At 43.0% G+C, this 13,111-nt stretch overlaps 1 protein-coding gene across 8 annotated transcripts in view; it reads right to left on the reverse strand.

The window, feature by feature from the left end:
• unc13a (unc-13 homolog A (C. elegans)) overlaps window positions 1-13,111 on the reverse strand; it is a 42,661-nt gene that overhangs the window by 24,790 nt on the left and 4,760 nt on the right. For 6 of the 8 annotated variants that reach the window (XM_013909361.1, XM_013909358.1, XM_013909360.1 and 3 more), the window contains exons 2-14: window positions 11,577-11,606; window positions 11,385-11,484; window positions 9,936-10,053; window positions 9,580-9,703; window positions 9,159-9,229; window positions 8,999-9,053; window positions 8,221-8,250; window positions 6,445-6,640; window positions 5,136-5,255; window positions 2,905-3,723; window positions 2,298-2,391; window positions 1,351-1,397; window positions 1,104-1,182 (exon numbers count right to left, since the gene is read on the reverse strand). In XM_013909361.1, the coding sequence (XP_013764815.1) occupies window positions 1,104-1,182; window positions 1,351-1,397; window positions 2,298-2,391; window positions 2,905-3,723; window positions 5,136-5,255; window positions 6,445-6,640; window positions 8,221-8,250; window positions 8,999-9,053; window positions 9,159-9,229; window positions 9,580-9,703; window positions 9,936-10,053; window positions 11,385-11,484; window positions 11,577-11,606 (1,883 nt within the window). The remainder of the gene's footprint in view (window positions 1-1,103; window positions 1,183-1,350; window positions 1,398-2,297; window positions 2,392-2,904; window positions 3,724-5,135; window positions 5,256-6,444; window positions 6,641-8,220; window positions 8,251-8,998; window positions 9,054-9,158; window positions 9,230-9,579; window positions 9,704-9,935; window positions 10,054-11,384; window positions 11,485-11,576; window positions 11,607-13,111) is intronic. The other 2 variants (XM_013909363.1, XM_005727109.1) reach the window with 1 other exon arrangement.

Raw genomic sequence — 13,111 nt, forward strand, 5'->3', positions numbered from 1 at the left:
TTAGCAAAGTTGACCCAGACAACAAAGTAAAGCTTGTTTTCGGCTACGAGCCCGACACGAACCCGGCGTATTAGCCAGAGGAACCTTTACTACGGTTCGGAGCTGCGGACCTGTTTTATATACGCGCGGAATAGTTTTCTATACGAGATCGCTGCAAAAAGTGCAGCTTTACCTAATATCCACCTTACTGTTACTCATTTTATATTAAGATTTAAAAATCTAGTTGGCATTGCTATGGCGAGTAACCTTCAGTAAAAGTAATAAATCACACAGCAATAGTCATTCATGTAGTTGTAAAAAGCATGATAATATCTCAAGTAATCCAAAGTATTCCATTACGTTACTCTCATTGAGTAACGTAATGGAATATGTTACAAAATACATTTTGGGGAATGTACAGAATACATTCCCCAAAATGTATTTTGGGGAATTTTAATCTGTAGTGGATTTAAAAGTAACCTTCCCAACACTGCCAGATAGTCACCGATTGGTCTTTACCTCTGTGTGAATTAGGATTAAGCGAGTGATAATAATTAAATGATTAAAAAACCCCAAACTGTGACAACCAATGTGCTCTCAAAACCTGAATACGCTTGTGGTTTTCTTTTATTCGCACATTCCTTAGAATGACACGGAGATACAGAGTGCGTCTGTCTACATTCTAAGAAAAGTGACAATAGAAGTCTGCAAAAGATGTGTTGGTAATGAGATAGTGTCAAAAAGGCATAGGGAACATGGCATGGTGGGGTAATAAAGGTCTGTTATATGACAGCATGTAGCAGACATCAGCGTCAGTCAGAGAAAACCTCTGGCCTCTGCCGCTGGCCTCTCTGCCTTGCTTCATGCCCTGTCAGACTTTAACAGCAGGGCAATGCATTTTCTTTAACAGCATGGATGCAGTGGAGTAAAGGACAGAGAACAACAGGAGTAAAAATAGTAGAATATTAGAAAAGATCGTGAAAATAAACATAGTAGAGAATCAGACAGAAAACAGGAGTAACATTTAAGGATGAGAGCACGGACTGCTGAGCCAAGTGAGATGGATCTGGGAAATGTGAGACACTTAGTCACGGGAACATAAAGAGATTAGTGCAGAAACTCACCAGATCGCTGACCAGAGGCATTGCTTTTCTCTTCCTGAGGTCTGGCATGCTGTCAATACTATACAGAGCACCACCCATCCTGGAGAGAAAACATACTTTAAACATCGGCTATATTTTCAGCTAACAGCCAGAACCTTCACTGTGAATAAGTTACAAAATAAATGCACTGAGACACTGGTCTTTCTTTTTGGTCGATAAGTTATAGATTTTCAATAGCTGCAGCGGTGTCAGCCTCATGGTTACTTACCCTGCTGACAAAAGCAGAGAGGCAATGCCAACACTTTCTCCTCGGGCCTGTGGAGAAAGAGAAGGAAAAGATGAGATGGAAAAACCGGGAAAAGGCAGCCTTCCAGAAAACTACAACGCTGTAGTTCCAATTGTAGTTTGTAGTTCGCTCAATGACTGCAGGTGTTCTCAAAGTCATGATTTACAACAGAGTGAAAAAAACTACACTGTGTGTATTTCTTAGTGAGTGTGGGGATTATTGACATCAGCAGTGAGTTCTGTGTTTGTGGAAGAAGATTACAGCGGGATGGCTATCCGTGTAATCATTTCTCTAATTCTATCTGCTCCATTATTGAAAGACATGTTCTTTGTCCGCTTGCCTCTTCAAACAATGACATGCGGCACTGATACTAACGTCACACTATACACAGAAATAGCCCTGATTGATACAAACACCAGGCTTTGGAAAGGACGCTTAACAGACTTGCAACAGCTTCCTATGTGCGTCTTGCGCTCATCATAAATATCTGTGAGCCATACAGATACATACGATACAAATTAGATTTATTAACACACTACAGGGCACACCCACCTGAGAGCCAGCTCCTGCCATGGGTAATCAGAATGGACTACATGCATTCGCTACGAGGATGGCAAACAACTGAAAAGAAAATAATGAAATGGCAAAAACAATACAGGGGGTAAACAGAAACTATCAAACACAAGACAATATAATCCACAGCTGCGACCAAAAACTGGGAAAAATGACAGACTAGTCAACGAAAGCTGGAAAAATACAGAGTAAGAACAGGACATGCAGGGATTGATGCAACAAGGCAATCAGCAGAGCAGCAACAGAACCGCACTCTAAGATCCGTTCCTGCCAATGAAGGGATTCACCTGACAGTGACTGCAAGCAAGAGGACCATACAAATAAACTGAACACGCACAGACACATCCTGGCAGTACCTCTTGTAGTTGTAGTCGTACTCTGCTGAAAAGTCGAAGCCAGTTGGCTTTAGCTCTGGCAGGACCGGGCTCCATGATTTCCCTTTTTGGGAAGCTGAAATATGGTTTGAGAAAGAAGTCAGCTCACAATTGCCGCACGCTAAGTCAGTGAAATGAAGAGGTGAGCAACATCTGTTAACCACAAGCATGTTGATTGGTATATAGGCTTTAATACAAAATTATTATTATTATTATTTTGTCTGAAATAATAAAAAAGTGTGTCTGTCTAAAAATACGCTTTTCCTGGTATGTGAATACATTATTTTAAGTGATTTTATCTCCATACAGTAAGTGGTTGGTTAGTGTTAACTTTAAAATTAATTATTTTGTGCAGGTGTTGTTTAGGCTAATACTTGCTGGTAGGTAATTGTAGTGAAATTGGATGTAAAGGGAAGTGTCTTTGGAGCTGAGACCACACATACTGAGTTGGTGTCAGTAAAGAGTAGTGACCCGTCCTTGTCCCTTTACTGGTGTTTTCATGTGTAGGTCATAGCAACTTGAAGTACATCTATACATAACTACATAAGTAATTTTGACATTTTCCCTTTATAACAATATGCAACTTCACCTTGCAACAGGAGGCTCCTCTTTCTTCTGTTCAAGAGCCAGAGGGACACTCTCTGTTGCCCGAGGAAGCTCGGGGGGCTGAGGTTCCTCCTTTGGCACTTCAGATTTGGGCTCAGGCTCCAGAGGCTTGCTGTCTGGAGCTGGAACCTGTGATGTAGTTGTGGGGGTGGGTGTAGTTGTAGTTGTGCCAAAGAGATCCTGCTGTGTGGGTGCAAAGGGAGGCTTGGTGGAATCTGCAAGAGAAGGGGCCATTGTGCTGTCCTGTGAGACCGGAGGTAGGGCAGCAGCCGTGCTGGGAGACTGAGGCCGATCCTGGGCAAGTCGCTGCTGATGCAGCGACGTCTGCTTCTCCAACGGCGGCCTGGTGGAGGAAAGACCATCAGAAGGGGGCATCAAGGTGGGGGCAGTGCTTGTGGGTGTGGGGGTATAGGGAGGCTCCTGGTCTTCACTCAGTGTGCCATCCAGTGGATACATTTCTTCATCTTCCTTATATGACATCTCCTCCTCCTCCTCATAGTTGTAATCTCCCTCCTCCCCATACATGTCTCCCTCTTCTTCGTCATACAGAGCCCCCTCCTCCCCTCCATCTTTGAGGTAGCCTCCCTCATCGCTGTAGATGCCTTGGTGATCCTCACCATCCCAACCTGGGGAATCTTCCTTGCCGTAGCTGACCGAAGAGTGGCAGGAATGATAGGAGTCGTTCTCATCGTAGAATTCCGAACCTCTCAAGCTTTCACCGTCCTCGGGAACGAACTCCTCGCTGAGCTGCGAGCTGCCTCGACTCAGCTCGCCCGACGAAGCGTAACGACTGTCTGTGGGACTGAAGGCAGGGGAAACGAAAACACGTGTTAGATAAGCCTTTGGTTATTAAGTAAACTATATCTATTTCCACGTTTGGGTGTCACAGAGATACTAAAGGAGCTTGTGTTGGGACCGGAAAGGGAGAGAGCTAACCACCAGGAGAAGAGGAGTGACTTTAAATCACACCCAGAATGGGCTTTGGACTAGTGATGCAACTGCAAGGGGACTCATCTGTTTAGTAACAGGAATGCTTACTATGATTGTTAGTTCAAACACAAATTTGTACAGAATCACACGCATACAAAAGCACACTAGATTGCAGAAACACAACGATGCATTTTTCATAAAGTAAACGTTTAAATTGTTTAATTTAAAACAAAAGAAGTTAACCTGACGAGGTTCAGGATAATTTAGCAGACTGGTGGAAAAAAGCAGATAAATTCACAATGATAAATGAAGCCATTAGACTGAATCAGCGAGAGATATGAGACACATAGAAAGATTATTTCCTTAAACACACTCTGACAGACGCACACAAACACCGGCTTTGTTGTTTTCGGCTCTATTGATTACAGTCCTGCTGGTTTAATAATGCATAGTGCACGAACAGTAAAGGACACAAAAGTATGGCTGAATGGACAAATAAATATTCAATCACACCAACCCCCAGTTTTCCTATTCATAACCTATCCTGCAATCTCTCTCTCTCTTCCGTCTCAAAGACTAACACAGACAGTGACAAATGCTTGCATAATTTGTGAGTCTAAACACATGTCTGCCCTCTTTCTTCACAAAGAATGTAAAACAAAACATGATGAAATGAAGATGAAAAAGAACGCAATCTGTCTCGGCCTCTCTGCTCGGCCACATTATTGGGCTGACGGGCTCCTGCTGTCTCACAAGTGGAAATTAAATGTGTATAATTACCAAGTATGGGACACCCACAATAAGACAGGGCCCTTCTTAAAGTCTCACATACAGAGTGAAGCTGTAATAACAAGCTGTCATGAAAACAGATGGGCACGCTCACACAGACTCACACGGGCAGTTCTACAAACTCCAACCGACAATTAACCTCTCTGTCTCCGACTGTTACGAAACACCACACACACGCATCCCGCCGATCGCTCACCCACACATGTAAAGACGACACAGCACAGAACTTCTAAAGATTGAGGGGACAAGCGTGATCGTTTGTGATTCTTCACAGGAACACAGTAAGGATAGATGCAGGTTCGGTAGTTTCCTCTAAAATATACAGAATATACATATACAAAGATAGGGTAAGAGCGCATGCATGCAAGCACAGCGAGCGAGGAGGACGGGACAAGTCCACCACTGACGTCACAGCGAGACGGAGTCACAGGCTGGAGCAGAAGGAAGAAGAAGAGGAAGAGGAGGAGAAGTTAGAGACGAGGTACAGAGACCCACCTATCGGACAGCGAGTGCCTACTGTCTAGAGAATACTGACGACTGGTGCGCCGGCTCGACCCTGAGCCTGAGTCGATATCACTGCGCCCGTTGGTGGCCGAGTCTAAACTATCATAGCGTCTGGTAAGAGGAGCAGGGGAGGAGGTGGGGAGGAGGGGAGAGGTGGGAGAGGAGCATCAGTAGAGCTCAGTGCAAATATTGGAAAGACAGCTATAACTCAAACTGAGCCTCTGTGCCGCCTGCTTAACGACAACTTCACAAAGTTGTCTTAAAACATCAGTCAGGCGTCCACATGAACATGAAAATATCACTTGCTGTTATTCTTCCCGCCAGCGTTTAATATCTATAAGTGATCCACAGCAGTCCTGGCTCAATCTTAATTTGGAGTTAATATGAGGCTGAGGTTATTTCAACCAAATGCAGATATTCCCATCATTTCAGTGGGAAATTTCATCTTCTAGGGAATTTTGCACTAATAAGCGAATATCTTTTGAACACGGCCTCTTTGCTCGTCTAAATCAGATTACCGAAAACTCATATTAACTTCAGATGAATACATTTGCACGGGACAAGGAATATGGATTTCACTCATCATTTACACTGGAAGTGGATGGGGAAGGGCTCTCTTTACAGAGAGTATAAAAAGGAGAAACAATAACAGCAAGTACAACCTGCTGAAAATATGAACCTGTCCATTAAGCTTCTGCACAAAGACGTCTCACTGACGCTGAGATTTATTATATCCATCTCAGCCTTGACAAAGCAAATGGTCAAACTTTCAATTTAAGCTTTTCTGAGAAATGCATGAGTTTAGAGCCTCTCCTCCTTTCATATATACATGTCTAAAGTGACGACCATTATGTTCAGAAATCACAAGGGGTTTCTGATGCTCACACACTCGACGTGCACACACAGATGCAAGCACGCGCACACGCATTCGCACGTGAAAGATAACCACAAAGGCCCGCTTCATACAAAACCTGTATACAAGAACTCTGCACCCCAGCATGCTTGTATACACTGAGGCCAGGGTTATTCTCTAGAGAAGGAGAGCACAGTGGGACATGTTACTATGTACAACACAGTGCAACAAAACAAGGCCGCAGGGGCTCACTTGTCTCATGGCTATGAGCTAGACGGGGAGGAGTGCTCCGTTTACGAGCAGCGTGATGTTAAATTCACAACGTTAAAACATTTAGATCTTCTGTGTGACCAAAAACTCCTCTCTCTATGTTGCATTTAAACTTTATGGTGCACATAGGCAAAATAAAACCCTGTTCTTCAGTCTCAGTAGTAGTACGCCTGTTACCTCATAGCTCTGTGATCATAGTCCAGCTCATTGATGTCGTCAGTGTAGGAGTGTCTGTGGTGCTGGTGCCTCATGGGATACTGGTGCATGGAAGCATTGGGCTGGGAGGTGGTGTAGTAAGGAGGTGGGATGCTGTTACTGGTCTCACTGCGGTAGTCGCTGTCCCTGTCATCCACTGCGCTGTCTGGGTCCTCGTCTGTTCACCAAAACAGCGGGAGACAGAACGAAGTGAGGTTGGCGAGACAAAAAGATGACGACCATTGAGTACATTGAGTGTGTAATGAAAGAGCTGGGGCGTAGAGAAGGGGGGTGGTCTTGTTTCTTTTCAGATAGTTGAAGTCTCTGCTCAGAATCCAGTTTTTTTCCTTCTCATTCAATCCTAAATGAGAGCCTAAAAATCAGGGGGGAAACATCTGTAGGCCTGTGACTATGTAATTCCCCTATAATTAAATGGAATTTTAATCTATTTTAATTTAAATTACAATGTAACTGTATTGACCTACAAATACTTAAAGATTGTTAGGCTAGAATAAAAGAATAACAAGACACGTTTTTACAGGAAACAGAGAAAACTGTTTTTTACGGTGGCCCTGAGAGGTCAAACGGACTGCAACTTAAGAAAACACCAGCAATAAGAAAAACGCTGCAAAAGCACACAAAACACAACGGAAATAGGAAAAACGACAACAGAAATAGGAAAAAACAAAACAGAAATAGGAAAAGCGAAAACATAAATAGGAAAAAACAGATTTTTAAAAGCACAAGAGAAGTGTGTCTGGGGAGACAATAAACGGACGGACCAGTTGCAGGAACCCAAAACATGGTAGTTTTATCATGATTCATATAATACTGATGACGGATTTTTAGGCTAATAGTTAGGCTAGCACACTTACCTCTCATCTTTTCGTTCCTCACAAAACCAATAGATCCTCCACTTCTTTTAATTGTCTCCCAGCGCAATTCTTAGCATGTTTTGGTTCCTACAACTAGTCCGTCGGGTTATTGTCTCCCCAGAAACACTTCCCTTGTGCTTTTGGAAATCTGTTTTTTCCTATTTTTGTTTTTGTTTTTCCTATTTCTGTTTTCTTTTTTCCTATTTACATTGTCGTTTTTCTATTTCCATTGTGTTTGGGCGCTTTTGCTGCGTCTTTCTTATTGCTGGTGTTTTCTTAAGTTGCCGTCCGTTTGGCCTCTCAGGGCCACCGTAGTTTTGGATCTTGATTTGTAGATTCTGTATAATCATTTTTAAATTGTGAAACTTTTCCCCCACGCAGTCTTTTATTAAATGATTCATCCTATCCACAGTATGTCTTCATGAAAGACTGACCTGCTGCTAATAAACCCATACAGCTGTGAGATGTTTGATCAGGTCGACCAGCGGGTTGAAACGATTTGCAAAAGATTCCGATTTTGTGGAAACAGAGTTTTAGACAGTTCAGTGCCTGAGATGCAAGTGGGAGTTATTCGGTTATGTGCTTCCTGTCTCATAATGAATCACTCGAAAATAACTCATCTTTATCTCATCAAATATGTATGCATCCTGAGTTTGGCTAGAGCTGCATTCAATTTCATTTTAACAGTTTGAGGTATTATTGCAAAAGCAAGGGTATGAGGTGAGAGGAAGTTCAGGGAGGATGTGTGGAGAAGAAATACTTTTTTGGCAGTTAATGGTCTCTGAGGAATACTATGCAAGGAGATCATTACATTAAGTGAGACATGGACAATAAATACAGAATTACTCCAAGTTGTTAGCAGAACTGCATGAAAGAAACTTACTTTGTTGATCTCCCCACAGACTCCAATTACCTGCGAAGAGATAAAGGAGTCGGAAAAACCAAATTAGGTTTGGGCCACAAATTAAACACACAAGCAGTCAACAAAACCAGGGTAAACAAACGAGGAGGATCGTTAGCCCTCAGAAATAATTGTTTTATGATGTAAATATGTGTGGAGAGAGTTTATAAGTGGCTGTCTATGTGTGTGTGTGTGTGTGTGTGTGTGTGTGTGTGTGTGTGTGTGTGTGTGTGTGTGTGTGTGTGTGTGTTTGAGCAGAGAAAAACACAAGGTCTTTAGAAAAAACTGTTTTTAAGGCAGCTGGCCTCGATGCAGTTAGGTAACACACACATCTTCTTTGCACAAACACAAGCACCGTGATGCAAACCAAACCCCTCTCTCCACAGGTCCATAGTATCCACACAGTTATGCACCTGCTCCCAGTGTCACCACTGCCAGACAGGCGGACAGGCGTGGGAGTGTGTCTGACACCCCCCGTATGTCATCTCACATTCATCACGGATCTATCACCTGTAAGTCATTCTAGTGTTCAGGCAGGCATGCATTTGTGATTAATCTCATCGGCTCTCCTTCCTCTCGCCAGCTAACCTTTCCTTCATCTATTAGCTTCATTTCAACCTCCTGTCTACGCCTCTTCTCAGTAAGCTGAGGAGCCAGAGGAGAGGGAGTGGGGAGAGGAAACACAGGAGGCATAAAAAGGGCACAGCAGGATCGGGCGCAGGAGGAGGTAAATGCAGAAGAGGAGGCTGGCGGCACTCACAGCACTGTGTGGATGGTGCATGTAGTGGTCGCTCCTGCTCTTCCTGATAGGCGTACTGAGGCAAAGAAAAGCGGCAACAACAGACGAATAAGGAAACAATACAATGCAGAAAAAGTTGTGGTAATACAGTAAAGAGTATTCAGCAGAATAAAATTCTTACATCTTGATCTCTCATGGCATTAAGTTGTTCAAGTTTCTTCGCCCAGTATCTGGCCTCTTCCTCTGGGATGTCTGCAGAAACAGAAACACTTGAGATTCTCCACTTGGCACGTGAAATATTGGGCGCTACGCTGTAAGACTTTGTGCTGATACTGTTTTGCCAAAGTTTAAAGTGAATTTTCTCAAGTTATATCAAAGAGTAGGGCTGGCATTAGAGCGCTAGTTGTATTAGTAGTAGAAGTAGTAATAAAACTGTATCAGGCAACTACTAGAAAAAGTACTAATAGGAATCATGAGACAGTCTTTAGAGTTCTAAAGTAGCAGCAGTACTAATACTAGTAACATTTTTTAAAAAAAGGAATTCAAATTAATACAAAATAAATTAAACGTTATTATTGACACAACACTGATAAATGTCAAACCTAGTGGCAGCTCAAAGCGTGTGTCGAGCAGCAGCCTATGAAAGGTCGGGTCTTTGGTTCCACAGATCTCGTTCTCAGCCATGATCGCATTGGAGTCGAGGGTCAGCCACTGACCCGGTCCCTCCTGGAAAAGACAGAAGGACAAACATGACTGCAGCAACACTTACTGTGTGATCAATACGTATTTTGGCATCTCTGCCCTGGATCTAATTTGCTGTCTTCATACAAATGACCAGTGCCATCAATCTTCTCATCTACGGCTTAATATGTGAGTTTGAGTATGCTAAATTCAGAAATGCTAGTAAGCATTGCCAATAAAACCAAAGGTCTGAGTCAGAAAGATGAATGTGGTGAACCTCATTGGACTGCCGTATGCTGCGCAGGGGGATCCATAAGGTGCCCACCATGGTGTCCCAGATCAGCCCCTTGTTCCACACCTCCACTGTGAGGCCCAGATCAAGGCGGTTTATTTCACTGCTCAGTAGAGATGGCGGGATAAGAAAAGGACAAGCAAACAGAAAAATGAGGAGGAATAAAAAAAAGAAGTTAAATACAGAATACTGTCATGAGCTGAGTGGAGGCTTGGGCTGTTTACACAAGACTTTTAGCAAAAATACAGTTTATTCCTCGAGGAGCTGAATTTAATCTGGTGATGGATATGCACCATGATTCAATCTGCTCAGGGAAATGAGTCATTCAGCATGAAGATGGAAAAGCACAGGTGACAGTCAGCCAGGCTCCCGACAACATATAAGTGACTGCACAGACAGAAACTATCTATATTTATGTGTGATAAACAACAGTGAACTCAAAAGCTCATATACAGCTAACATTTGTAATGCAACTACGTATCTGGCTTGCAGGTTATCAGCTCACTATGCATCTCCCGTTACTGAACAGTGATGCTCCTAAGCTAGGTTTAAATGAAGAAAAAAACCTAATAATGAGCGTAAAGTGCTTCCTTAGGAGATGAACACATCTTCAGGTGACTTTGCTGGATGGTGTGCTGGCCCCGAAAGCTGAAAAGTAGAGGAAAGCCCTTCTTTAAAGATATTCCTTACATTTAATTTAGCACCATGACTGTAGCAGAGTTTTTCTGTTGGATTGATATTCTGGAGTTTTAAGGTGTTAAAAAAGCTTGAATGGGGAGAAACTTTCATGACTAGATGTGTGAAATCTGCCGGAGCAGAGCAAACAGCAGCAGAGGTGTTATTTCATCCCATCACTCATGAGTGGAAGGGAGGCAGAATGGCAGCAAAAAACAGAAACAAAAAAAAACTGCGACACAAATGTTACAGCTGACTCCCACAGCACCCTGATAACATCAATTTCACTCCTCACGTGGGTGAAACTGGACATCACGCAGGTTAAAGACAGCTTCATATTAGATGTCTGAATTCTCACATGCACGTGCACCAGGTAATGTCTAGGACAGTTCAGGGCTGCAGAGAAAACAGGTTTAGTTTCACTAATTAAGAATATGTTCACATTATAAATGTCTTATGGAAATAAAACAAAAGAGCTGATAGTTTAATAAGGTAATGCAGCTTTGACTCTTAGAAGGTTGTCTCAATTCCAACCGGCAGTTAAAAACATCAACGCCACAATACTGTCCTCGTTTCATGCATTCTTCTCTTTTCTTAAAGCTGAAACTCATTTTATGACAATCTTGGTTGGAGACTTAGCTGTGCTATATTGGTAGCTGCTAAAGTAACCACATGCCGGAGAGGTGTGGAAAGTTTGCCTTATTCCAACTTCATTCCCTGGATTTTTTTTTTTTTATTGTCAGGACGAGAAGCACTCACAACATGAAGTCCTGCTCCCAACATGGCTGACTGCCACGGACAGCGATGGTTGTGCTCTTAACATTCTGCACCTTCAGGGTCACGTATGTGTTGAATTTCTCTGCGAAAATGAACAGATTCAAACATCGGTCTCAATGACCCCAGTGTTTTACAATCAACAGCTTCATGCAGTACATCCGTGACACAACTCACCTTGTGGTCCATCAAGCTTGCCTTTTTTCACTGTGAACAAATTGAGAAAAGAAAAAGGAAATTAGCCTGTCAGGGGGTTTTTTTGTGTATTTTTTAAGAGATCATATTCCATCATCGGATCTCAAAGGCTTCATCCTGTGCTTGCAGTGCGAGCCTCTGCCTGTAGCTCATGTGCATCAAAGTATGGTTGCTTGGTGACTGACAGTAGTCTGGCATTTTACAGAGAAAGTGTGAGGTCTACAACTAAACTTTGCTCTTTGAGCAGATGCCAGGCTCTCAATATGAAAGACTACATCCGTTCAGCAGGAGACGTCAGGGTCTCTGAGTGACTTGTTGGATGGACAGATGGCCTGAACGATACCCGTGTGTTTTCCATCATGCCTGTCAACACAGGCTGATGGATAAAACACTGAACAGTTCTGCGGTTTATTGTACACAACAGACGAATCTCTGCTGAGGTGCCACAGCCATTTTCTCCACGCAGGGTCTACTGGAGGTACCCAAATGACTTTTAAAACCACAGTGACGTCAAAAGCTTATTCATTATTCATTTAGTCTTGCACCCTGCCGATTCCCATCATCCCCATGTTCAAGAGTGAAGTATTAATATTCAGCGGACTGGTATTTAATCCCTGATGATTGCTTCTTTTCACTGACGTTAGGTTTAAAGAAAAAAATACAGGCTACTTAAAATCTATCTAATGGAAATTCAGCAACATGCACGTGTGAACGGATGTAAAGAAGAATTTCTTTATATTGCACAGCCTACAGCCCGACTCACTAATATAGAGGAGGAAAGTAAATAGAAAAAAAAGGCAAAAAATACAGTTTCAAATATGATGGTGACAAAGAAAGACACTGAGTCATTTACTTAGTCAGTGACAGAGAGCAGGAGCGATAATCATTGTGGAAAAATTGGCTTCTAAAAATAGCATCACCCCAGGAAACCCCTGGGATCACTCTTATCACTTAAATATTATTCAGATTCAAGAAACCAGTGCCAGAGTAGGAAGTGTCGTGAAGCATGTGTGTTCTTAGCCAACATCAAAGTAAAGTCTCCTTCCTGATATTTTAGCTGCTGACAAGGCAGTCGTGCCAAAGGGGTGAGGAACGTTCACTGCACTGAACATGCATTCGACAAAGACGAGCTCAAATGGGTACTTTGCTTTTAAGTAGGCAGTAATTGACAGATGCACCTTCGGCTGCACCCTTGCCAGCACTCTCTCTCTCTCTCTCTCTCTCTCTCTCACATATACAGTCCTCTCCTCACCAGCCATCGGTCCTCTCTCCCTCTCTCTCAGTCAATCACTCGCCCCTACAAGCTTCCCCTGCCATGTGGTGAGTGTGCACGTGTGTTCCCTTTCTATCTCTTTCTCTTGTGCTCCATTAATCTCTCTGTGGAGCCGGATGCAGGCAGAGTGAGCTGCATCCCCAACACTAAAAATAACCACTTCAGTGTGACAGGGGTGGGGGGGTGCTGGAAAGTGGAGAGGTGTGTGTGTGTGTGTGTGTGTGTGTGTGTGTGTGTGTGTGTG

Source organism: Pundamilia nyererei, unplaced genomic scaffold, assembly GCF_000239375.1.
Source record: "Pundamilia nyererei isolate P.nyererei 1_Seehausen unplaced genomic scaffold, PunNye1.0 scaffold00023, whole genome shotgun sequence".
Classification (NCBI taxonomy): Eukaryota; Metazoa; Chordata; class Actinopteri; order Cichliformes; family Cichlidae; genus Pundamilia; species Pundamilia nyererei.